The 25,902-nt window shown below is 40.2% G+C and overlaps 2 protein-coding genes across 7 annotated transcripts in view; both read right to left on the bottom strand.

Annotated features, from left to right (window-relative positions):
* Positions 1-1,561: 1,561 nt before the first annotated feature.
* Positions 1,562-20,178, bottom strand: LOC113014387 (glycogen synthase kinase-3 beta-like). The gene is made up of 11 exons (XM_026155884.1): positions 19,805-20,178; positions 10,817-10,902; positions 8,481-8,582; positions 8,269-8,352; positions 7,719-7,829; positions 7,350-7,480; positions 5,929-6,133; positions 5,700-5,795; positions 3,949-4,135; positions 3,638-3,715; positions 1,562-2,745 (listed from the first exon to the last, which is right to left on the bottom strand). Exons 1-11 carry the CDS (start codon positions 19,977-19,979, stop codon positions 2,684-2,686), a joined length of 1,317 nt encoding a protein of 438 aa, XP_026011669.1. The 5' UTR covers positions 19,980-20,178; the 3' UTR covers positions 1,562-2,683.
* Positions 20,179-21,014: 836 nt separating this feature from the next.
* cica (capicua transcriptional repressor a) overlaps positions 21,015-25,902 on the bottom strand; it is a 62,479-nt gene continuing 57,591 nt past the window's right edge. For all 6 annotated transcript variants that reach the window (XM_026155875.1, XM_026155876.1, XM_026155874.1 and 3 more), the window contains 4 exons: positions 25,357-25,508; positions 25,073-25,207; positions 24,863-24,988; positions 21,015-24,191 (listed from right to left, as the gene is read on the bottom strand). In XM_026155875.1, the coding sequence (XP_026011660.1) occupies positions 23,929-24,191; positions 24,863-24,988; positions 25,073-25,207; positions 25,357-25,508 (676 nt within the window). In that variant the 3' untranslated portion in view covers positions 21,015-23,928. The remainder of the gene's footprint in view (positions 24,192-24,862; positions 24,989-25,072; positions 25,208-25,356; positions 25,509-25,902) is intronic.

Here is a 25,902-nt window from a genome sequence, read left to right as displayed (position 1 = left end):
TACACAAGAAAGAGAAGGAGAGAGAAAGATCGTCAACAAACATGAGGAGTGGCTGTTTTGTTTTTTCCTTTTCACTTTTGCAGTATTTACATTTTGGATAGTGAAAAAAATTATTTACAAAAATGCAGGAACTAAGACAGCTTAATGAGGGGAAATAAGATATAAACAACTCTGTAATAAAAGTAAAAAGAGGAACAAATAAAAATCAGTGATATTTACACGTGCGATAAGAGGAGGAGGGGAGTTAGGAAGTAAAATGGCTTCTGAAACCAGCCACATTTGAGTCCTCTCCTCAGGCTTGGTCACAGCTTTTCATTGCGTCAGAAAAGACTGACAGCTCTGCGTGTGAACGCTGTCGACCCGCAGAGTCGATCAAACGTGCTGGTTGGGCTCTTACAGCAGAGAAAGGGGGATGCAGCCGGCTTTAACGCGCCACAAACAAATGAAGCGGCTGGCGGGGAAGAGTGATTCTCCTTGTGTAAAATTAATGTGAACGTGTGGAGCAATTTAAAAAAAAAAAAAAAAAAAAAGGTGGGGTGGAGGAAAAGAGCAGGTGGAGGCAATGGTACAATAGTATCAAATATACTATACTACAAACTTTCAAGTGGTCTGTACTGCGTACTAAAAATCAGTATTGTTGGCTGCTCTATTCCTAAAACACTGGCTGTTCAGACTGTAGGTGGGAGTATTCTCAGACACACACACACAGACACACACATACACACTCACTCTCTGGGCTCCGACTACTTAAAGAAAAAAAACAAAACAATGCAGTGAGGACAGGAAGAACATCCTCACCATCATGGGGGTTAAATCAGAGTTGGTCCTCAAGAACACAGGAGTACCACACACACACACACAGACACACACACACACACACACACACACACACTCAGCTTAAAGGGATTTCCCTGCTTGCCTACAGATATGCTTCCTCTTACGTCAGCACTGATGAGCTGATAGCCCAGCTCCATTTATCCTCGCACCATCACCACGACTTTAGAGTAACTCCAATCTCATCCAAAGACAACCTAATAAATAAACACGAACTCGCCGGAGCTTTCATTTGTTTCTCTGCTGCCTTTAATCAACAGTGAGACAAATACTCAAGCGCCACATTTCCAAACCAAGGAGGATTTAAAAAAAAAAAAAAAAAAAAAAAAAAAACCCCAAAAAAGACAAAAACAGCTTTCTGATATCTGGACATGATTTGCATCTAAATCAATTTTTCTGCTAAGTTTTAACTGAAGTTTCGAGGCTTTCATATCCACACAACTACAAAAACCGGATGAGGGACCAATCAGATAATTCTCTGCTTCTTGTTTTTAAGCCATTAAAAGTCTGAATAATTTCAGACTGTAACACCAATTTATATGTTCATATCACTGACTTCATATCACAGAATTGAATCTTAAAAAGGAAGCAAATATGGAAATATAGTAAAGAAATAACTACGTTTTTGGTTTAGTTAAAACAGCAGAACACAGAGCCGTTTCCAGAGAAGGCTGAAATTCAAACATGTCTTTGGGGAAGGTTGAAAGTTTTCCTTTTCTGCTTGCTTAAAGAAAAGACTTTTTTTTTTTTTTTATATAAAGTCTCCACCTCCACTTGCACATTATGGGGAACTTTTGCAATCTTCTTTCACAACACTGATCTAAGACTAAAAGTACTGTCTGAACCTTTTCCTGACATTTCATGATCAGGCGAACGCAGCCAAATTACCTGTGAAAGAAGGAGAACGAGCAGCCACGCTTCTGTCCAGCCATCTAGAAACATTTCTGAGGAGGCCATTTCTTTTCCCCCAACCCTAATAGGTCTAAAACTATTTCCTGAAAAGTGATGCCTTCTTTTCGAGTTGCACTTAAGTGCCCTTTCTTACAAATATGCCTCTGTGGCCGACAATGTGGGACCTAATTTTAAAAGTAAAAACATGGTTAAAAACTGAGAAAGGGTCTCAAGCCTCAAAAAAATTAAGACTCCTTCCTTGTTGGGTATATATAGTTTAGTCAGAGAAGCGTTTAGTTCCTTTAGCAGACACACCTGTAAGGATGCTCGTTTCCAACACGAGGCAAACTGACATTTATCTGGCACTGGCCTGTTTTTTTCTTCCATCTGCAGTTAAAACAACAACAGCTGAAGGTTTGATTTGTAACTTAGGTAGAGGACTGGACTAAAATAATGTCAATGTCCCTGCAACTGTTCTCCCATCCTGAGTTAAATTAAAGTCCTACTGTGACGACCTGTGATGAGGGGCCCAGTTCTAGTCTTGTTCAGGCAGCGTGCACTCATTTAAAAACACTGAATAAAAAAATAATCTTAAAAGTGAGGGGGGAAAAACAGGTATATAATGATTTTACCTAGCCAAATAAATAAAAACAAAGAAAACAAAAATGAAAAAAAAAAGGTTAACAAAAGCTTATAATACAGAGGACCAGCCCCGACTATTGAACCTTCTAAAACCACCCGAGCAGCAGCGGGACGATTCGGTGTGTGTAACAATCTCCTGTCGTAGTTTCGACCCTGACACCTAAACAACGAAGGGTTTGCTCAGTGGATTTACTGTACAGAAACAGACCATGGAAGAAGATAGCAAAGCAGCATGGTGGACAGCTGTGGACACAGAGTGTGTGTGTGTCTGAGAAAACGTGGTGATGCTTTGCAGGCAGATGGGTGAGAAGCTGCTTCAGATGCTGTTGAGAGATCCTGGTACTGAACTGTGTTGAGATGAATCTGAACCGGTACCATCTGAAGGGGAGAGGAAGAAGAGGCAAAAGGTACAGTGAGCTTTAAATTGAAGCTTTACAGCTTTACAGAGCAGTAAACATCAGACAGTGTAATAGAAAATAATCAGTCTGAAATTTTATGCGTAGTGCTGCCATCTTGTGTCAGGAGAGAAAAAACAAAATAAAAACACCCGCTCCCCCAAACTTTCTATTTCAAACTATTTATGTCAGATTTATGTTTGTTTTTTTTAAATACACAAGGTGACTCTTAAGATCTTCAGAAACTTCTTAAGGCCTTAAAATCAACTTTGCATCTATTTTAAATCTGTACAAAACAGTAGCTTAAGTTTCAATTTGAAAGTCCTAGGCGACTTCCTTCTCGAGTAATCGGATTTACAAACTTTGGTGTCCATGCTGACCGCCCACCCACCCAGCAGGGTGACAACAAAACCATAAGATTTTTACTGCTGAGACGTACAAACAGCATAATATTTTTGAAAGACTTTTGAAGAACTAATTTAAGGCATTTAAACTTAGAGAATTTTGTGCAGCCTGTCTCAATTTTACCAAATGGCCATCATAAACTTTTCAGGTGAATGAGTTTAATTCCCTACAAGGCATTTTAAGGATTTGTATGAACTAAAAATAACAGAGGTGTTCAAATTTATACAAATATACGATGTTGATGGGGACATCAAGGATGGGACTTAAATAAGGTGTGCTTATTAAAATGTTTCCATGAGATATAAAGATGGTTTTCAAAAATATAAAGACAATTTTAAGAGTTTTAATTCTTCAGTGTCTGGATTTTAAAAAATAAAATCAAAAAGGTAAAACATAAAAATATATTTCAGTTTTTTTCCCTCTCAGCTGCTATTGACAGTGTCAGTAAAATTACAATAAGAGTTTCCCACCGTGTGCAGAAGCAGCTGTGTGAGAGCGAGCGTGAGGAGGAATGAGGATTGAGTTCAGCTGAGGCTGGATCGACAGCTCTGCAGAGAATAAAAGGAGAGTTTTTATTTAGCGCTGAGTCATAAGGAGAGCGCAGTGTCATTCAACAGAACAAAAGAGGCATACTGAATTAACCGGAACACCTCAGCAGTCGCAGAACAAACTGACTTTAAAGTCGTGTTACAGACATAGAATCATCATGCAGAGCAGCTACAACTTAGCTGAACAATTAGCAAAGAAAAAAGGGAAGGAAACGAGACTTTAACTCTGCTACCTGTGGTGCTAAAGTTGAAGAGCATCGGCAGTTCTCGTCCACTGGGCAGCCTCGTGTTTGGCTGGCGCAGTTCGTCGAAGAAGGCATGTGCACAGGCCTCTAGCGGGGAGAGGCGTGAGGCTGGCGTGTACTCCAGCAGCCGAGAGCAAAGCGCAATGGCCTCTGGAGGGGTGCGAGGTTTAAACACCTGAGGAAATACGAGAGCTTTTCTTCAAAAGTTCCGACATCAAGCAACATGTTTTGATACTGGCAAGACATTGGTTAAACATACTGGCAAGCTCCATATGCCAGTATGTTTAACCAGTGTCATGCAATGCAGGGTTTCTTCCATTCTGGAAGTTAACCCAAAGTTAACCCAAAATGACAGACAGTCATTTCTATGCAGGAGTTCTGCATCTACAAAGGCAACAGCAGGCAGCTTTTGAAGTAGAGCCAGCTGCTTTGTAGTAAATTTACAAGGGATTCTTCTCTTGGCTGCATGCTGAGTATATACTTTTTGTATATCTCAGTTAATCAAACATTAAAAACACCTCAAGTCCATGTGGCCTCATCCTCACAACCACAGGATTTCTCTTTTTTACTCTAATAAACTTGTGCACCTAAAAGAGGTTTTCTACTCTCCTCCTCCTTAGGTCCTTTTTTTAAGGGAAAAGATAAATTATAGGGCTTTAAAATTCAATAAACCTACCAATAAAGATGAGCCTAATGATTGCTTCTGAGTGGCAGCACTTTATGGTTGCACTGGAAGCAGCAGTCGGTACATCAACAAAAATGATGTCCTAGCTGTAGGTGCCCCGTGCTTTGGTATCTCAGTTTTTCTAACCTGGTGCCATGTCTACGAGTGTGTTACAGCTCTACAGCAACATATAGCAATGCACACAGAGAGAAGCTGCAACAGCTGGAAAATATGAGACATGCTGGAGAAAACCTCTGTGACTGCTTCATTTCCTGTTTTGACTTCTTCTGCACCAGCGCTGGTGAAAAGGTTGCAACACCTACTGTTTTGGAGAAAACTAGCAAGTCCAGAGTGCCACAAACACCAATGTAAATATTCCCAGGGCTGTGATGATGTCATGCATACCATTGCAGTAACCATAAAGGAGGCTTACAGAGGACGTTGGGCACCAAACTGAACGAGACTTCACTTGAAAATACACTTAATGACACCAAAGACCAAATGACTCCTATCCCTGCTACACTACAGTAGCTACCAGTTAAGATACAGAAATGACTTTAAACTTTTAAATGTAAAGCATTTCATGGGCTCGCCGACTATATTACACATCAACTCCCCTTCAAAAACTGAGTCACTGCCCAAGTTCCTCGGGTCAGACTAAAGGAAATTTAGACACCCTGCAGTTGAGGAACTGTTTTGCAAAAGAACCGAGGTTAGCAAATTCTGCATCTACTTTTAAATCATTTCTTAAAACTTACTTTTGCAGAAATGATTCATTTTGTCTGAAAAAGTATAAAAGCTGTAACTGCTGGTTTTGCCATTTTCTTTTTAACATTATGAACAACAATACTTCATTTTTTGGGACTGTTACTTGACATCTAAGTCAGTGCCATCAATATAATTAACAAGAAACTACCAACATAACATTTTTCATTTACTTGATGAAACTGTGATAACTTTTATTTCTCACTTCAGACAAAAGATCGGTCTTATTCACAGTGCACCTGCTTCCAGAGAGCATAGACCTGGAGAAAACTGACTGTGCTGCTGTTATTCGTCCTCAGGTGTTATTTACCTTGGTCCAAGGATGCGCTTTGATCTGAGGGAACTTGAATTCTGTGTAGTTTGGATTCATCTCTCGAATTTGTTCCCTTGTTGGTGTTCCTAACACCTGAGAACAGAAGAGGAGGATAAGACATTTACTTCAAACAGAGTGTTTGCAAGACTACATTTTAATAGTATAAATGAATGGTGCAGAAAGACTTAAATGAAAAAACAAAACAACAAACAAACAAACAACTCACTTTGATAATCTCCACTAGCTGATCCACTCCACTGTCGCCGGGGAATATGGGCTGTCCGAGCAGCAGCTCTGCCAGTACGCAGCCAGCTGACCAGATGTCGATGTTTGCTGTGTAGTCTGTGGCGCCAAAAATCAGCTCTGGGGCGCGGTAGTACCGTGAGCAGATATACGACACATTTGGTTCACCCCGGATAAGCTGCTTTGCGCTGAAGGAAGCACAAGAATCACGTTAAATGGTAACAAAGACGGCAGGAAAAAAAGAAAGATAGGAGATCAATATATACCAAACGACTCCCTACTGAGCACTCAGTTGTCTGGAAAATAGTGACACTATTCCTGGAAGATGCCTCTGTGTGCAGATAGTAAGAGGGTCGGAAGTTTTTATATTTCCCTGAGCATCAAAGAGAAATATAGACTCTGAGGACTAACTTCTTTCCTTTACCTTCCCCTTCTGTCAGCAAGCAAAATTTGAAAACAATTTTTATGATATACAAACATTCATAAAGCAATATAATCTTAAAAGAGTACTTGATGACTTTTATAAAATTTGCAATCAGGCATTTGCTGTTTTGAATTATAGTTTATTTCTATCAGACAGATTAACACAACTGGGCAGAGCAAGATTAACACTTTATTACACACCATATGAGTCCTTTCATTTAACAACGTCTTAATTTAACTAATTAAACATTGTAATTAAAGTCTGATCTTCAACCAAATGCCTGATCATCATCTGCAGATACTGAAGAGGAGATCAGTAATGCAGCTTGAGTGCAGGAGAAAGGCTATTGGGAGAGACGTGTGCGCTTGTGAAACAGAAAAATAAGCATTTGAATAAAAAAAATAAAATACTACCAAAAATAAAAACAGAGCCGTGTTCCTGACGCTAAACTTGAGTTTTTGCCAGCTGTCATTTCTGGATCTAATATAAGACGCATGAAACCATACATCACTGTTTAATACTTCACACTCTGTACAGGGCTTTTCTCAGCACACGTTTACAGCAGCTGTGTTACTTTCTGCTTGTTTTATGGTTAACTTTTTTGTATTTTTACAACATTACTCTTTGCTTTTCCTTTGTGAAGTATAATGCTCTAATAGCCATTGACGTGTCCTCGTTTCCAATTAATCACATGCAGCAAACTCCAAGTCTTTCACATGAATGTGCTCATAGCTAGATTAGATGAGTTGAATTGAGGTGACAACCACCTTCATTACCCTGTTCAGACTGTTTGCAGTCCTATGCATGTTGAACTTGATTCACAGAACAGAATCTAAGTGTTAAGCATTAGAAATGCTGTTATTCTTCCCATATTAGATTTCAGAAAAAATATATATACTTAAAAGGCAGATAAACGTAATCCTGCTACTACTGTTAAATTAAGTTCTGATTTGTGTGGAAATTTTTTTGGTTTAGCTTACCTGCCAAAGTCACACAGCTTTAGGACGGCAGTTTCTGGGTCGACGAGCAGGTTTTGGGGCTTGATGTCTCTGTGACACACACCTTGGGAATGGATATAAGCCAGACTGCGAAACAACTGGTACATGTACACCTGTTGGAGGTCAACACAAAATACAAAAATCAGACAACATAGAAATAATTTATTAAGAGGCATAAATAGCATAAAGCTTGGTATTTGTACTGGAGACCTGAGGAGATTCTTGAAAACAAGAAGGAAATTCTGAACTTTACAATGTTTGAAGTTTTTGGAGAATAAAAACTTCAACAGAAAAATACTGTGACTTGGACAACATGGAAATGTTTTGGAAGGAAATTAGGGGCAGAATTACCTTCACATATATGATAGGAATAATACTCTTGGCCTTGTTAAAATGCCTGGCAACCCTGTAGACCGTCTCGGGGACAAAGTCCAGCACGAGGTTGAGGTACACTTCATCCTTCTGCAAAGGATGGAGGGATTGACACAAAGGTAACTGTAGTTAAAGCATTTATGGTTTAAGACAGCTAAGCAAACAGACAGACAAGCCTGGCATAACCTCGCACGCTGATACAAAACATTTCCAGTAAGTTACTTCTGCAACATTAAATCAGATTCTATATTTATCAGTAAAAGAAACTAATTTCTTCCCCTTTTTAGGGTTGGGTTATTTTTTTAATGCTATATCTGAGCATCTGTATATGTATTATGGACATGCACCATTTCCTTTTATTTATAGTTTCGACATACTGAAACTACTGGGAGTTTAGAGAGGTTTAATTATTTTATGTCTATTTTTTTTATAAACCATAGCTTAACTTATGTTAGTTTTGTTTCACCATCTCTTCTTTCAGCTCTCTTTAGAGTAGTCTGTACCATGACCCTTTTGGGTTTTTTTTTACCTTCTCGCCACTAGAGTAGAAGAAATAACGTAATCGGACAATGTTGCAGTGGTCCAACTTCCTCATGATCTGTAGTTCCCGATTCTGTACAAACAGACACATGAGTCAATGAGGGAAACCAAGTAAACAAAGTGATCACGAAAACTATTAACAAGGAGGGTGAGGGGGGTGCCATTGATAAGATTATTACAGAAACTAAATTACACGCCTACCTTGAACCTCTTATCCTGCAGAACCTTTTTGATGGCCACCATCTCCTGTGTGTCGATGAGGCGAGCTTGGTACACCACACCAAACGACCCATTCCCAATGACCTGCAAGGTTTTAACAGAACAGGAGAGTCAGACTGAAGGACAGCCCATCAGGTGATCAACCACAAACATTTATTTAATTTCCTGAAAGCTGCAGCTGCTGGTGTTTCCATTCTTTTAACAGTAATAAATTGGCTCTATCCATCTTTGACTGATAGTCTGTTTTTTTCTGAAAGTCTTTTTCAAGCCTACAGCGCATATGATGACTCTTCAGTGGAGATCTGTCACTCTAACAACCACAAAATTTAAATTATAAAATAGCAACTTATGTATTTAAATCCAAACAATCTTCCTTTTTTGTTAATCCTACCTCAGCCTATTCTTATAAAACTAATGAAGTAGTTTCTCATGCCTAAACCTAACGATTTATGGTGTCCAACCAAATTCCATTAGTAATCTAACAGAAGTGTTAAGGGTCTCATGCGGGACTTCTGTGAAATGATAACTATGTGGACATATGTAGAAAATTTGTTTATAAAAATAAATAAGAGGGGAAATTAATGATCAAGAAAATGTTTTAATAGATTAAATCTTGTGACTGTTTCACAAAAGATAGATGGATAGTCAGACATGAGCACAGAAACAGTACATGAATAAATCAAAATTCTTTGGCAATTTTCCCATTTAAATCCTTTGGTATTAAAATTACAGGTATTAAAAATGGCGATTAAGCACATTGAGATGTTTGTAGTCAGATTTTATTTCTGCTTAAGACTCTTGCCAAATTATACAAATATAATGATAACGTTCCACTGCTGCAGGCATCAGACAAGTTAAGTATTTCTGATAAGCCTAAACGACGATTTTATTGGCTTTGTGATAAAAGTGTGATAAATCTGAATTTACACACACCTACAGAGCCATTAAGTAATCTTAAAAGTGATAACAGCCTGGCTCTGTGCAACACTCTTCTTTATGTAGTTTCAGGCTACAGTTGACACAGTTATGTCATTTTTTCCAAAGACACAAGCAAAAGAATGTGCGCCTTTAAAATCATGCATTTTTATGGCTTGGCAGAATAATTATAGAAATATCAGCATTGACCAATACCCTTATTAATTCCACATGCAGTGATTAAAGTTTCAAATAACGTTTGACTTATCCCTGTGAGCCAAAAGCTCAGGATTCAGATTGTTCCACTGGTAGCTCTATAGGATGGGTGTCAAACTCCAGTCCTTGAGGGCCAGTGTTCTGAAACTTCATGCTGAGGTGGTGATGTTACAGTAGCTCATGAGTGAATGAACATGGTGCAATTAAAGTACTTTTAGGAGTACATTTTTCCAAACACATGTATTTTAATTTACTTGAGTTAGGTTAGGGGTTGCCACCTCAGCATGCAGTTCTATAGTCTTGCTAATGACCTACTTATTTTATTCCGTTGTGTTGCAGCTGGACACGTTTAAAAGTTTCAGGACACTGGCCCTCAAGGACTAAAACCTGTGACGTTTAAAAACTCATGAAAACTAACTCATCAAAAACTAATCACGAGAATCCAATAAAAATATAAAGTTGGAAATAAGAACGACAGATCCCATTTAACGTCTTTAACGCCCTTGTCATACCAAACGAGGGCAGTTTTTGCTGAGATTACATACAAAGTTTATGCACGATTTGGTTTGCCAAAAATTTCTGTTAGACAATAAGAAAAGTGGCAATAATGCGTCTGTGTGGGTTGAAAATATTTCAGCTTCAGTGAAAAATCTGCTTGATGCTGTATCATGATGACCCATCAGCTGAAACTCTCCTACAGACTGGATGTTTTGGTGGCGTCACCAACAATGACAAATGGAGGACAAGCGCACTGTACTCGCCAACTGTTTGATTCAACTTCAGTTTCTCATTGTTACAAACTACATAAACTATAAATTCATTTTGCTCTTGGAGAAAAGGGGGGGGGGAAAACCTGGATGCTACTAAGAACCAATCAGAAGTCCTTAAAAGTGGTTTGATTTTGATACATTTTCTTTTAGTTTCAAGAAAACTGAAATTGTGTTGTTCTGATTTTTAAAAATCCAAAAGAAACCAAAGAAGACGTATAAGCATTTGGTTCTGCACAAGTGTGTTTGGTCTCTACTTGCTACATAGACTGGGGGCTTTACATGTGCTGTTCACAACTGTGCGTTTAATATGCAGCAACTAAGTAAAACCATCCTCAACAGACAAAACAAAAATGAGGAGAAGACTTGGAAAAAGAAAGTTGTAATTTCATAGAGCTTCAGTTTTTCTTTCTTTCTCACCTTGATGTCAGTGTAGGAGACTTCCTGTGGGCGGTCTGGTCCCTGACCCGGTGTGGCCACGACTGTTGTCACCTTCCCGCTGTCTCCTAGGAAACAAGCAGGAAGAGGCATGTTAAAAATTGTAGGTATAGTGCGGTTAACTGTGCTGCAGACCACAGAACAGTTATAAGGAGGTTTTAAATGTCCTGTCATCCCTCTGGCTCATTTCTATGAGACTTAAAGAAATGAAAGACCTTTAGGATACAAACTAAACAGCACTCCTGACATTCAACTGACTGCCAACAGCCTTTACATCTGGGCTGTCTCTCCACTGGCCGGGTGATTATTTAGGTTAATGACAGCCTGTGAATGATTGTCAACTTTACAAAACCCTCCAAGGAAGAAGGAGCGAAAGACAGAGTTCATATTCAAGACGCTGTGACTAATTAAAGTGGGAATGGACCCAAAAATAGGCCAGCCACTTTCTTTGTCTTCATAAATTTTTTTTAAGTCATAACAGCCTAACATAAAAGGATTATTTTTGTAGCATCATCAGCCATATATTAGCCTCCAGTATAATGGGAAGACTGTGGCATTTCACTCAATTATTGTTTAACTGAAATGGAGGAAATATACTTTTCTGCCATTAACATTTTCACACGTGAGCCTCAGATTGAGGTTCAATTACCCAGACATCTAACCTACCCGAATGGTTCAATCATTAAGGTGGTGACTTTGGTTTGCACACATGATTTCATGTTTTTCCCATCACCTCGTTTCCTGTCAGCTAGATGTTCGCTCACTAAAGCCCGTTTTTTTCACTAGCACTTACTTCACTCGACTGTTTTTAGGTTTTTCCATTAGGTGGTAGTACAACCTGGTACCAGGTACTTTTTTAGTACCTACTCGAACGGATTTCCAAGTGAGCCGAGTCGAGCCGAAAATGTGCCATCAACAGACTGCACGCCACTGATTGGCCAGGGAGTGACGTCAGTCAATGAGTCATGAGGGCAACTTTCAGGAATAAAACCAGTCATTTGTGGAAACCTGGAAATGATGAAAATGGCTACGCACAAGTGCCCTCCATTTTTGTGTTTGTTTTGCATAAAAATGTCACAGGACCTTGCTATAATACCACCACCCACATTGAGGTAGTAATCAATTATAATGGAAAAGAATCGAAACTCAGTAGAGTCACGTTGAGTAGGTGCTGGTGGAAAAGAGGCTATTTTTTGCATGTAAAAATAATCCTGAGAACAGAAATCCTGCATACGTGGCTGAAACCGTGACTCTCTCTCAGGTCAAAGCTGGTCGAGGTGTGAAAGCAAAAACTGAATCACAGACCGAAGGACGGTGACATTCTTCCGATGAGCCCCAGTCTCTTACAAAGAAAGAAATATCAGAATACTGCAAAAAGAAATTAAATGCATGGGTTGTTCTCTATCAGATAAGGCATGCCTTGGAGTTGAGAAAAGTGTAAAGCATCTCCAACATCGGCCCAATTTCCTTTCACATCTATTTTTTACCAACAAGGTTTCTAAGTGTCAAAATGTTTGATAAATTAGCATGTACACTTCAATCAATCATCATCAACACCACCACCACAAACAAACAGATAAAAGTAAAAAAAAAAAAAAAAGGGGGGGGGGATACAAACACACAAAACGTTTCCTCAACAGTCCAAGTAGAATCATAGTTTAGAAGTACTAATTCTCATAGGAAGATATGCCTCGTGCAGAAAAGTCACTGTCTTGTATATGAAAATTTGGGAATCATCTGTTGTTCCTGTCAACTAGTTCTGAAATTTCCAGTACAGACCAAAGTAGTTTTGGGTTTCCACCAAATGAAAATCACCAATACTGTGTTTTCAGTGGGGTTTACTAAACTCAAGATTAAAAATGTCATTTTTGTTTGGCAAATTGACGGGTCTTAGTTTTGAGTATATGTGGATCAATCATGCCTTTATGCAATACCCTTAAAGACTCATTTGAGCCTGGAAAAACCTCGAATAAACTGCATCAGCAGGTTTCCCAGACATGGATTAGGCCTAGGCCCAGTCTAAACGAAAAACTCAATGAAAACCTGTGTTGACGGTCTGCGATTAGGCTTAATCTATGTCTGAACCTTGATCCGATTCCCATTTCTCTGTGTGGCCATTGGTTAAACTTAATATGACAACCCTGCTTTAACTTTAAATTTAATTTTCCTGTGTTATCTGTGCAGTCTAAATAATGGGGCAACACTGTCATGTAGCTATGATGGTTCTGTGTCACTACCACTCTATGTCCACACACTTAATGCTCTGTTTACCAAACAAGACAATGCACTTATTGATATTGTTCTCGTTCACACAGAACTGCATACCCTAGTGTTCCTGCATGTCTGTGTCCACACAGCAAACTGTCCTGGTTATCCAAATGACACGATGGCAGTATCTGTTACAGCTGAAACCGTGAGGCCTGCAGCGTGACCGTGTCAGTGGGTTCCCTACCTCATTGACTGGGTTCAAGCTCTGAACCCTGATGAACACACTCACTTGTCCAGGTTAAAAGTAGGGCAACTGTCTTAGATGCTGCCCCCCCCCCCCCTTCTGCTGCTGTTTATTTTTTATAGCATGAAAAATAATTTCCACGGGCTTGTAACTTGCTCGAGGCTGTTAATCTATCACGATAAAGATGAAGCCTTTTCTCAGTCTTCGTCAGAGTTCCTGATTTATCACCGCTTCACGGTTCAGTGTTTTCATACCAGCGCTGCATTGTGTGTCACCGCTTGGCTTCCTGTCTTTCACCTGACATTCACAGACGGGAAACACGCGTCTCCAGGAGGAAATAATCCCTGCATGCATGCCATTATTCAAACTCTGTCACACCAACACCAATTCAGCTGCAGTTTTTTTTTTTTTTTTTTTTTTAAAAAGGCTGATGCATTGTAGCCAGATCAAAAAATGCGTGTTGCATCTACTCCTCCTAACCTCCAAGTCAAATTAATAATGACCTCAGCTGAACATTTATCTCCCACTGGGATATTTCTAATCAAAAAATGTTTCTTAACAGGAATTTGGTTGTATATTTATACGTTGTATTTTACTGCAAGTGGCTCATTGTTGTGGCAAGGAAAATGAACACTTGCATGCAAGTCCCGACAATAAACACTCTGATTTTATTGTAATTTCCCACCCATAATCGTTATATATGATAATAGACCTAGAACAAGATTTACTGCTGCAGAACTCTTGATTTTGAATGTTTCTCTGCAAATATTTTAAATACGACACATCTAAAAACCATGTGTTTGTTTAGACTTGCTCTGAAACAGAAGCACAACAGAGGATAAAAGGCTGGTGTTAAAATAATAAGGGCACACTGTACCCACCTTAAGTGTTCCTTTTCTAGTATTACTGACACAAATAGATTTAGTAATGTAGTTGGTAATGGTGCATCACAACAAGTTTCCCCTCATGTTACTTGCGGAAATAGAGTTGTGCTAGAAACCTACAAATATCTGCAGCCAGTGGAAAAGTAAGCTGGAATCAAAACATATTGTCAGCATTAACCACCGAGTGTTAAGCTTCTATTCAGTTCTCTCCTTTTTTTCCTGTCTGTCTGAAAACCCAACGTGAACCATTCATCTCCAGCTGCTTTTAAATGCCATCAATAAGCTTGCCCCTCGTTCCTTTTTGAAAATTTTTACACCACAGTTGAAACAGAACTTGAGTAAACAAGGATTCATATGCACACAGAAAACCATTCACTCACTGTGCATCGCTTTGAAACTGATGATGATCACTTGTGGAAATCACAAGGTCCATCTTGTCTAGTAAGCCTCTACCTTATTTACCACTAGGTCTTATGACAAATATGACATTTGACACTTTCACTGGTAGCCCCTTCAGTCATTTGCTGCAAGTTGAGAAAAGTTTATCCCAGGTCCCGCCCACTTTTGCGTTGCCAAATATGTACATTCTGTGATCTCTGGTCACTACAGTGCAGCAAATCACTTCTGGTGTGGACACAGTTTAATTGAATGGAAGATAATTTCACACCTTTTAAACTTTGAAAACAAAATGTAAATACATTGAAGTCCCATACAGAATAAAATGGGCACCATAAATAAGCGTACTTGGTAATTTATAAGCCAAATAATTTAGTCAGCTGAGGGTTACACTATGCAAGAAGTAGTCTGAATTGCCACACTTAAGCAGCAGGTTTCTGTGTTAATATCTTTACACACAAGAAACAAACTGCACTTAGATGAACTCCACACTTTAAAGCAAAGTAGTTCAAGAGAATTAAGTTTACCTTATTAATATGCAGTTTAATGCAGCAGCATCTTCCAAAAAATCTAACCAGGGCATCTGCTCTGTGGGGAGAACTGCTGGTGGAAGAAAGAGGCTTCTATTGTTTTAGAGTATAGCACTCATGTTATGTTTAACATGTCCATAAAAAAACAAACAAACCAAAAAACAAACATGTCCACTTCCCGGTACACTGAGGTTACATCTGTGAGTAAACTGTAAGCTGATTTACATCAACTTTACATAAAATCAATGTAGCTGTTACCAACCTTGTGATACCCTCATGCCTGAGGTGATCACATGATTGTATCAGAAACGCCTCTGCAGTGTTTCACAGAAGAGATAGTGACTCAACACACATTTCCTACTTTATCAAACTGACAGTCTGACACTGAGCTGTCCGTTTTCTAAAGCTTGTCCAGGTCACAGGTAGAGTGACCTAATCCTAACAAAATAAATATTTGTGTGGATCAGATTAAAAAAAAATGTTTTAAATGTGTGTTACTGGGAATTATGCACTCGTTTATTAACAACATTAGTATTTAACAATGTTTCAAAGGGTAGAAACACGCATGAATGCTGTTGAATAAGTTAACAGACTTATTCAACAGCAAGGCCTATTCTAAGCCAGGAAACACCTGCTACAGTTAAAAGACAGCCTGAAATACTGACATTGTTAACCTACACAAAAGCTTCACAGTTACAGGTGTGGCATCATTCGTGTGAAGGACAAACATCCAGGATTTAATTTAATTGCATTTTTCCCCAACTTGCTTGCTAAGAATAAGCAGTAAGCATAAATGAAAATAGATAACTCTTTCTCAGTTTTACCGATGGATAAACACATTTCAAACATCACAACTTTTACTTGGAAGGCGAACGGTCTCTTGCCCCTGACTTGTGTCCTACATGTTCAACCTCCACTGTACAGGTATGATGCTCTGAATTTTATATATTGCATTGCAAAAGTCAAGCCCTCATATCATTCATCCAGCATTGACATCGGATTTCCATGAGCACGAAACTAGAAGTTAGATCCTCAACTGTATTTTGCATTATAAAACTTCAAACACTGCAAAGGAATTACACTTTATGCATGAAGCAGACCTGAGATAAATCCTGGTGCTGCTCACAGACCATACAAACAAAACAAAACAAAACAGGAAAAGAGAACATCTTCCTGGATGCAGCGGTGACAGCAGCCGACAAGGTAATTATACAACGATGTGAAGAAATGTTCTGCTTCATGGAAGCAGGACCTGTTTCCTCTTTTGAATAGAAAAACTCTACAATACACATACACACACAAAAAAATTAAATTCACTGTCAAGCATCCCATAATATTAGCATCAATTCTGATGCTGGTACTCTAATTTCCAAGAGAGAAATATTTTAGTGATTATATAAGTATTAATAACAGCGTATTTCAGCAAAAATGTAATCATAGAGGATTACTGTACACAGCATGTCTTTAGTCCTCCTCCTTCACTTCAAAGACATGTCAGGGCTTGTCAGCTCAGGAGGTACATTCACACAGGGCCTTAATGCAGAAAACTAAGGTTTTCAGGACATCTCCACACCAATTAAAACTATTTTGGCAGGTAACCAGGTGGGTAAGCAACCTGTTATTTAATCTAAGCTATAAGGAGGTGCATTTTTCTTCATTGTTTAATACACAGTGAGGTAAAAATGTCATCTTTAAGAGTTACCAACAACAAGTACCATATTCAGAGCAAAGGACTGAAATTAGACCAATACCGGTATTTTATAACATCAAGGAAATGCCTCAACATTACATGTTTTCCAGTCTTTATACAGACAGATCCATTGAAAAACAAGCCAACGCGTTAGAGATTTAGTTGTGGACTTTGACTCAGGCTACACACTAGCCCGGATAGATTTGAAAACAGCGTTTTCGTCTGAAAAACGCTCGGAGTCCACAGTAGCGTTTTCAGTCATTTTCACAGAGTTGTGCGTCCACATTGAAACGGCAGAAAACGCCTACGTTCCAGTACCGCGCATGCGTGAAGCGCAAGAAGATTCGGCCTGCCTCATTTCTGTCAGCCGTTTATTTACTTTCCGGCTCGTTGAAATGTCGCGGCAAAATGTCGAGGAAAAGCACCGAGTTTTTCAAATGGACTAACAATGAGGTGGAGATGTTGCTGCAAGTAACACAAAAGTACAAAGTTGCAAAAGCGAGTGAGAATTAAAGAATTTGAAGAAAAGCTATCTGGAGCATGTACAAACTGATATTAATGTTTAAAAGGGCTGTCAAAATTGAGAGCAAATAAAACAACTGCTGTATAATGCCCTCCGCTATCTTTGTTTAATTAGTCACATGAGTGCATCACATGACTAAAATGCGTCATCGTTTTCGAAAGTCTGCGTTTTCACTGTCCACACTGCGACGCAAACGCACCGTCTTCAAATGTATTCGTTTTCCAGAGCGTTTTCAAAACGCTGCGTTTTTCCTTGGGGAAAGCGCCATCCGGTGTGGATGGGAGGCCAAAATGGAGAGAAAACGATGTGTTTTCAAAACGCATTAGTGTGGACGGAGCCTCAGAGCTGAACTTTTCTCATGTGAGATTTATCTCCAGATCTGCCATTTATCTCCTTAAAAATGCCACAAAAGTGAAACCATTTCTTTATCTCTCCAAGTGACCAAGCTTTTAAAGCAGGCTTGAAAAATGCTCAGCTATCTAGTCTTTGAAAAAACAGCAGCCTGAGTGCTTATCTGGACAAGATGGATGGTACGCATTAAGGCCCTACACGGTCCTTTGCTGCACAAATCCAGGAGTTTTCCAGCAAAAAACAAAAAAAGTGTTGGCTTTCTACCTAAAGAAAGATCAGCAGGATTATGATTTCAAAGTTGTTGGTTTTTTTTTTTTGGTTTTTTTTAATTCTTGTTAGTGGTGTTTAATGTTTAATGTAGACTTTAGTAAGGCAACACAGATTCTGTGCCTTACATATACTGGAAGAAATTGTGATTATATTTGCAGTCATCACTGCCCCAAAGGTCCATTTTTAGCCAGAAAAAAGCCCTAATGTGTCTTATATGCTCTCAGAGTATACGCCATTATACCAGGTGGGGCAGCTTTTTACTTTTTATGCTTCAAATCACAGGAACAATCACTGAAATAGAAAATCTAAAACCGGCCTCTTCAGCCTGGCTTGTGATTAAGTATGATTTATAGACATAGCTTACCACTTTTTAAATTGGCTTTGCTGTATCTAGTTTTCATAATGTAATTAATGTTAAATCCCTTTCAAATATTTATCGGGCGTTACCTTCCTGTGTTCCCTTCTCCTTTTGAAAAGGCATGTATGGTTTAAAATAAATAAAATAAGTTATTGTATTTTATTCTGTTTGGTTTTATAATTTACTCTCTACTTTTTATTTCATTTGTTTTATTATTTTTTTTATAGGCTTGTCAGTCATCTGTGAAGCACTACAATTCAACTTTGCATTGACTAAGCTCCATGTCCAAGTTTAATTTTAATCCCCCAAATCACTTCATTCCCTCACGTGTCAACGTTGCTCCGGGTTCACTGTGGTCTGCTGGGAGTGAGGCTGGCTATACAATTAAGCATATCAGAGGTTTAGGTGTTTTTTTTTTAAATTTTTTATTATTATTTCTGATGAACAAAAATGGATTAAAGTATTTTTACCCAACTTACAAAAAGAACTTGTTTAAAAAAATAAAAATAAATAAATATCACAGTCCTGGTGATATATTCAGGAAAATCCTACTGACAGAAATTCTGCCTCCAGGTATAGCTTGCAGGTTGCTCAAACATGACAAAAAAAACACCTGATCAACCATTCAAAAGAGTATCTTTAAATTGCCAAAGGCAACATTTGATAGGACATCAGTCTGTGTTGTTCTGCTGCAGAGAAACTAGGGGTCACATGGCTTTGAACTGGAGATGACCTCCCTTTTGGGCTCTAATATCAAGAGACGCGGCAGTGGCTGCAAATGGATGATAAGGTTTGGATTAACACACACACATAGATCTCTGCTTACACCCGCTACTACAGTGATAAAAGGGCATACTATTATTTCTCCTCAGACTGAGGAAACCCACTCCTTGGGCTCTGCTGTTGGACGTGGATCACTTGCATCCTCCAGGCGTCGGCCACCTGCTGCTAAGCTTCTTTTTTTAACACTACCCCGCAGGTGACCTTGGTGAATATGCAACTTTTCCGCCCTGACCCTCCACCAGTGGATTCAGACTGTTAGCTAATGGCACTCTCAGCTACACCTACAAAAGACCCTTCAATTGAGCACTCAACTTGGGGTATTACAGTCTAGCTTGGTCACAAAGAACAACGGAGCTGATTTAACAGCTCAGCAGCCACAATGACCACAATAAAAAAATCCAACCCACTTGCAGCTTTTAAACACATATTAGTTAGTTACTTCAAATCTTTAATGTGCTTTAGTTTTGCTCGATTAAAATGATGGCATGTGAAACAGTCTTGACACCAGACGGGGTGAAAAGAGCCATCGGCCGGACAGGGAACTAGTAATGTACAAAACAAGTGGCTAACGTTAGCAGGCTAGTAACCTTGCTAGCCAGTTCGCGGAGAAATAACGACTTTCCTCTGCGCTGTGACACATAACGACGGTGTGTAGTTTTTAGTTTGTAACTTGTAATATGACATATTGATTCAGCACATTCTGATAAGGAGTTAGTAGATAATTACAACTTACTGGCAAGCTTAAGGTTGGAGCATCCTGACGAGCTGCTACCGGAGGCCTGCGAGACCCCGGTCTTTCCTGTGCTGCTCCCCACGGCAGCGGCTGATCCGGCGGACGCAGCAGCGGCTCCTGGAACACCTGGCGGCTCAGCAAACGAGCTGGTCCTGGGCCGCCCGCTGCCGCTCATATCTCTGTGCAGGGGTCAGGGTTGTTGTTTCACCGTTTTTTCAGCTAAACCACTATTACTTATGAACAACCGGCAACGAACAATCACACCAAAGACACACCAAGAAACACCGCTCCCGTTGCCGCCGGCTGTCTGGGCTTATAGCTGTTGCTAGACACCTAGAAACAGACCGCACGCAATGACACCTGGGAGATGGAGTTAGAGCCAACCGCTACTTAGGTTTGCCGCTCTGAATTTTACAAATCAAAACAACTACAAATTTCAACTGGATTAACAGGAGGGATGTAGGCCAGAAAGAGCCGCAGCTACAGTTAAATTTAAATTTAAAACTATAACATTTGTAGAAAAGCAACAAAAAATTCAAGATACATCACAGAATTTAGCTTTTTTTCTCGGAAATAACTCACACCCTTTTACTTTAGTTCATATTACAGCCTGGACTCTTATATTAATTTTTCTCTTTGTAAAAATGTAATAAAAGTAACATAAATATTGGAAATACAAATAAAACTCAATGACCGATCACTGTGAGGTTCAACACTGCTGTGCCGTTTAAATCTTTAACAGCATATCCTTTAAATTAAATGTATTTTTTCCATTTTATTTCATGCCTTTGGTGTTATGTCTTGCTTGGGTAAACAAAAAACAAAAAAAGAACTAATGAAGGCCAATGGATTTATTCAGGGTTCAGAAGTGGGCAGCCAGGTGTTATCTCCAGCTTCCCACAGAGCATCTGTTTTACTGTACTGAAAGCTCTTTGACCAGGTCTCCTTAACTTAACCCAGCTTCTCGCCCAATATGACCTGAATCTCAAAGGCTGCTCTAATCCAATAAGCACTTTCAACACTGATATGCTCGATAAAGGCCAGCTGGAGAAGCACACACTGTATGTTCCAGGGATTTTGGGATTTTGCTGCCATTATGATTTTTGCAGAGATTCATCTCCCACCGACACAGATTCACAAATAAGACACACGACATTATAAAAGACTCAAGAAATGCAGGGACATGAAATAAATGCAAGCACATAAGAGGTTGTGTTAGAACTTTAATATTTTCAATATTTAGTCTTTTTTTGTTGTTTAGAAATATTGCACATGGTCAACATGCCTGCTTATGAGATAACACTCACATCGCTCATCCTAAAATTTCCTTCTCCAAAGTAAGGACAGTTTATTTTTAAGCACAATCATACAGTGTACACGCATACGTGTGTGTATGCACATATGTCTGTGTGGGTGTGTGCACGCGTGCATGTGATTGCACATGCATGCAGACAGACACTTTACAGCCCTAACCCCGAAGTAATGTGAATTGATAGTCTTCTTCTTACCTGTGTGTATTTATATATATATATATAGATATATCTACATATCTATATATATAGATATATATATATATATTTCACATATATCCTGAATCAACTGGGTTTGATAACAGTCAAGATGGCAGACAAAATAGTCATGGTGACTATAAAAATACTGTCTCTAGAGTAGAATATAGAATGTAGATACAATGAAAAATATACTATTGATAATGTTGCTGTGTGGTGAAAGAACGAGAGGTTGGTCGTGATAACACGCTACCTGCATGTGCCAAAACATACACACAACACCCAAACACAGACCTAAATGCACATATATGGAAATACCGGTATATATATTTGTTTTTCACACATCCAACTGTATACAGAGAAATTATAGAGATACCCATAATAATAATAACTACCCCCACTCTTCACTCGAGAAGCAAAGAGCCAAAAAGTGCTATTTAAAAATTGTCTTTGACTTTTAGTAAGTTATACTTTCTATCGCTTCAACAAGAACAATAATTGCGTGATTCTTTTTTGTTTTCTTTTATACCATATTTATAGACAACAGCTCATCCCTCTCACTGTCTGACTGGGTTTAATATCTATGGCACAGAGCCTTGCCCCGAAAAAAAAAAAAAAATAACCCACCCATTTAAAAAAAAAAAAGTCCTATTGCACCATTTGATGGGAAAGGATAAAGTGTCGAGAAGAGAGGGACAAGGGGAGGGCTCCGGAGACTGCCCTCCAGTGCTGGTCTAGGATCCGCTTTCCCTGAACTAACCCTAACCAGAACCATCCTGAGCTACATAGCGCTTGACCCGGGACCAGTGCTTAAGGGCACTTTCAGACAACACTTGAGGGTCGGAGGGAGGAGAGCAGTAAAGGGGGGAGAAGGAGAGAGAGAGGGCTGAGGAGGAAAGCAGGGAAGGAGGAAAAGGGTGATTGATAACATAAGGAACAAGTTATTATTTTTTAACTACTAAAACAATCTCTAAAAACAATACTTTCCTGATTTAACTTGTGGCGGCCCCCAGACGGAGAGGGCCGCACAAATTGTGCAAACACCTGATTTCAACGTTTTACAAAACGACAAACGCCCCTGCTCCCCCGCTTCTGTGTCTGGTGAGAAATCGTAGAGGGAGGGGAGGGAGGGGAGAGACGGGGCACACGCTGATTTTTGTCCCCTTATTTGTCCAGAGTTTTGTTGTTGTTGTTGTTATTATTTTTTTATGCTGGAGAAGAAACACAATAGAGCCACGAGAGAGAAAAACAGGCCACGTTAAAACTGGTTATTTCCACGATAATGAGAGAAAGCAACATCATATCCATGGGGGGAGGGAGGGGGGAGATTCAGAGAAGTTTGGTTCTCGTCATGTTGTCCGTATTCACCGCTATCACGTCTTCCCATCGTTGGAATATGAATCTTGCATCCAGTTTTTCCTTCTCCCGCCCTTTTTCTCCGTGCTCTGTTGGGAGCTGGTCGGTGTCGAGTTTAACGTTGATTCTTCAAAGCCTCACAACCTAAAAGTCTCTTTACATAATCTCTTTATGGTGCCTGTTCGCACAGGTTTTGGGGGTCATGACCCCCGGCAGACATACAGACATATAGATCATCAGCTCCCGCCAGCAAGGACTCGAGTCTTTCATAATGGCAATAAACTGAAGGTGCAAAGATTGGTCACACTACATCACGACTCCTGCCTTCTTGTTTTTATTTGTTTGTTTTGTTTTTCTTTTCAGGAGCGAATAAAATTTCATGCTTTCAGTTTCTCTTCTCACTACAATCACTAAAAACTGTGCAGGCCGATGGCTTGGTCAGACCAAGGGGCGGGGTTGGTGGTGGTGTTTGACTGTGTTTGTGTACTCACGCTGTACGGACGCGTGTTTGTGTGTGTGTACTGTGTATGTGTGTGTGCTGTCTGTCTTGCAGCATCGAGGGGCTGTGAAATATCAGTGGAGGTCGTTGGGGTTGTGTTTTTATGTCCTGACCACTGTGCTGAGGAGTGGGAGGACGAGAAAGAGGTCAAGTCAATGGCATCTGAGGGCTGGCTGGCTGGCAACAGCAAACTGCATCTGCACAATAAGTGACAAAGTGCCTTTGTGTGTCGTGGTCCTTGGTAGCAACTCCTGGGGGCTGCCAACCAAGAGTAACAGTCTGATTGTTAAGCGTGTATGCGTGTTTCTGTGGGATCATGTGCATGCTGGAGATTACATATGCACCAGGGCTGGTGTGTGTGTCTGTACGCATGTGTGTGTTTGCCAGAGAGATAGAGTTTGTGTGTCAAACTACAAACTACTGTACAAATGTGCTGAGAGCAGACCCGGGCAAAAGGGTTAACTAAAGACATTCTGGATACTTGGAAAATAAACAGCGAAAACAATACAAGAAGCACTTGACTCATCGTGACTTGCATGTGATTTGACCATATTTGAGGCTTTTTGATTTTTTTTTTTAAAGGTCTGATTAGATGATCCAAGCGCGCCTTGAGTAGTTTGAATTATTTGTGACCACATTCCACATTTCTGCCCAGGTCTGATGGAGATTAGCGCCAGTAGATAGGACCTCACTGGTTAACGCACTCCTCTCTCTCCCTCTTTGTCTTTCCTCCATTCTTCTGCTCCGTCGCCCTCTCCAGCTTACGATCCTTCGCTTTTCGGCTCCTCGGGGCTCCGCCCTTTGTCTCCCTGCTGCTCCACCCCTGCATCCTCCCGGGTTGATTGATTAAAAGAGGAGCTGTGGGAAGAGGCGGGGCTGGCTTCGGCCAACGCTCCGGGCTCGAGGGCTCCTGGCGTGGCCGTCTGCATGATCTTTTGACGGACTTCGCGGATTTTCAGCTGCAGGCACACCTTGTTGGGAAACGTGTCTGAGTAGCGCGCCTGGAAGGCAGCTGTGGCCTGAGCTGGAGAGAGGAGAGTGAGAAGGAAATTATGTTTATGTCATTTGTGCACTTTGAAAGCCCCTCGATTCTCTTCGTCACAGACTGCTGCTTTTCTCACTCATCATTGTATCTTTTATAAAAAAGTGGGAAGGTCTACCTCCGCACCCTTGTTGTGATGTTTAAATAGCATACCAAAGTCCATTCACAGGACATTTTAACATTAGGTAGACCTCTGATAGACACATTAAAATGCTCTGCTGCCTGCGAATGGGACGAGCTAAGAAATAAGAAAATGTATGAAGCTACATTTTCTTATTTCATTACAGCGTTTTAAAGGATTATATTTATTTGGACTGTAATTTATCTGATTATTCTGAAGTCTGGTGTATTTCTTTGTATTAAGTGTCTGTACTGTGTTGTCTGTGTTTTTGTAAACATCTTTCTTGAAAAAATAGCGATGGAAACTCCCACTTAAATAAATAATTAAATAATAATTTGAAAAATGCAAATTCTTCTTTCCTTGCTTCAGTCTGACAGTGATTTTGCTTTTTAAGTTGTTGGTGGAAGCACACAGCTGTGACATATTTTCATCATTACTGCTTTTGTTATTAACAGGTTTGCACTACATAATGATTCTAGCTTTAGTTTGTTGCTTCTCCTGTGACGTCATGTCTTATCTACTGTTAGCTTACCTGAGGGGAAGAAGCCATGGTCATGAAACAGCTGCATGACGAGGGCCCGACGCTGATCCAGTGTTCTGCGCAGAGACGAGTACGAAACCCTGTCCAATTCTCCCGGGGGAACCTCGCCTTCTGGACCTGGTTTCACAGAAAGGTCCATCAGACCAGCGTCAGGCCATCTCGGCATCTCTCGATAGGTTGTAGGTGCCGAACACATCATACCTGCTCTGTCGAAGGTAAATATGTCTCCCTCACACTTGGCGGCGCTCTTGGGGGTGTTGGGCTCTGAGCTGCAGCTGGACAGGCGACGAGTCTTTCTCCTCGGGGAGCTCGGGTCTTCCCCAGTCAGCTCAAGGTCTGGAGGGAGACGGACGCGTGAGGAATAATGAAAGGCAAGCAAAGGAAAAGAGGAAGAACAGAGACTTTGAATGTGGAGATTTTGTTCCACAGGATATCAGTTGTTCAGATCTAAAGTTTGGAGTCATCTCTGAATTTCTGACTCGTACCCGTGGAGTTGCGTCTCTTCTTGCGGTAGCTGGTCAGGATTGCTCTCGGTGAGGTGGCCAGACTCTGCAGAGTGGGCGAGGGAAGGACCTCCTCTGGGTTAAACTCTGGCAGCTCAGCAAAGCGTTCCTCAAAGTACGTCTCCGAGAGGAGCCTGCACACACAAACACAGTCCAGTTGTGCGGTGGTTCAAGTATCAAGGGACGACTTCTGAATGTATTCGCATTCCTTAAGGCCGAGTTCTGCCGTGACTTTCTCGCCTCTGCGGCTTCCATGCTACTTTCCTACCATCTAAATAAAGAACATCAAGAGTAAGCACTCTGCCCACTCACATTCAGTAAACAGAGTTTCCACCATAATCTTAGAAAGTTGGAGGTTTGGCCGTGCACTAAAAACAGACCTGGATGCCACTACGCTTTAAAACAAGTGCTCATTAATAAAGTCAACAAATGGAGTCCTGTCCAGGGTGCTGCTAGTTTCCCTTCAAGCTGCCAAAATTACATAAGATTCATTCCTGTTGTATGCGCTCTCTCAGCTTGAAAATATGT

This window comes from Astatotilapia calliptera, chromosome 22 (genome assembly GCF_900246225.1).
Source record: "Astatotilapia calliptera chromosome 22, fAstCal1.2, whole genome shotgun sequence".
NCBI classification, from domain to species: Eukaryota; Metazoa; Chordata; class Actinopteri; order Cichliformes; family Cichlidae; genus Astatotilapia; species Astatotilapia calliptera.
This window is presented reverse-complemented; position numbering and strand designations above follow the sequence as displayed.

Excerpts from the sequence above, each read along its gene's own strand:
- LOC113014387 (XM_026155884.1), bottom strand. The coding sequence starts at position 19,979 with ATGAGCGGCAGCGGGCGGCCCAGGACCAGCTCGTTTGCTGAGCCGCCA. Across the intron at positions 5,796-5,928 it reads AGCTAGTGGAGATTATCAAA|GTGTTAGGAACACCAACAAG; the intron begins GTGAGTTGTTTG and ends TTCTGTTCTCAG. Across the intron at positions 4,136-5,699 it reads AAGCGCATCCTTGGACCAAG|GTGTTTAAACCTCGCACCCC; the intron begins GTAAATAACACC and ends GTATTTCCTCAG.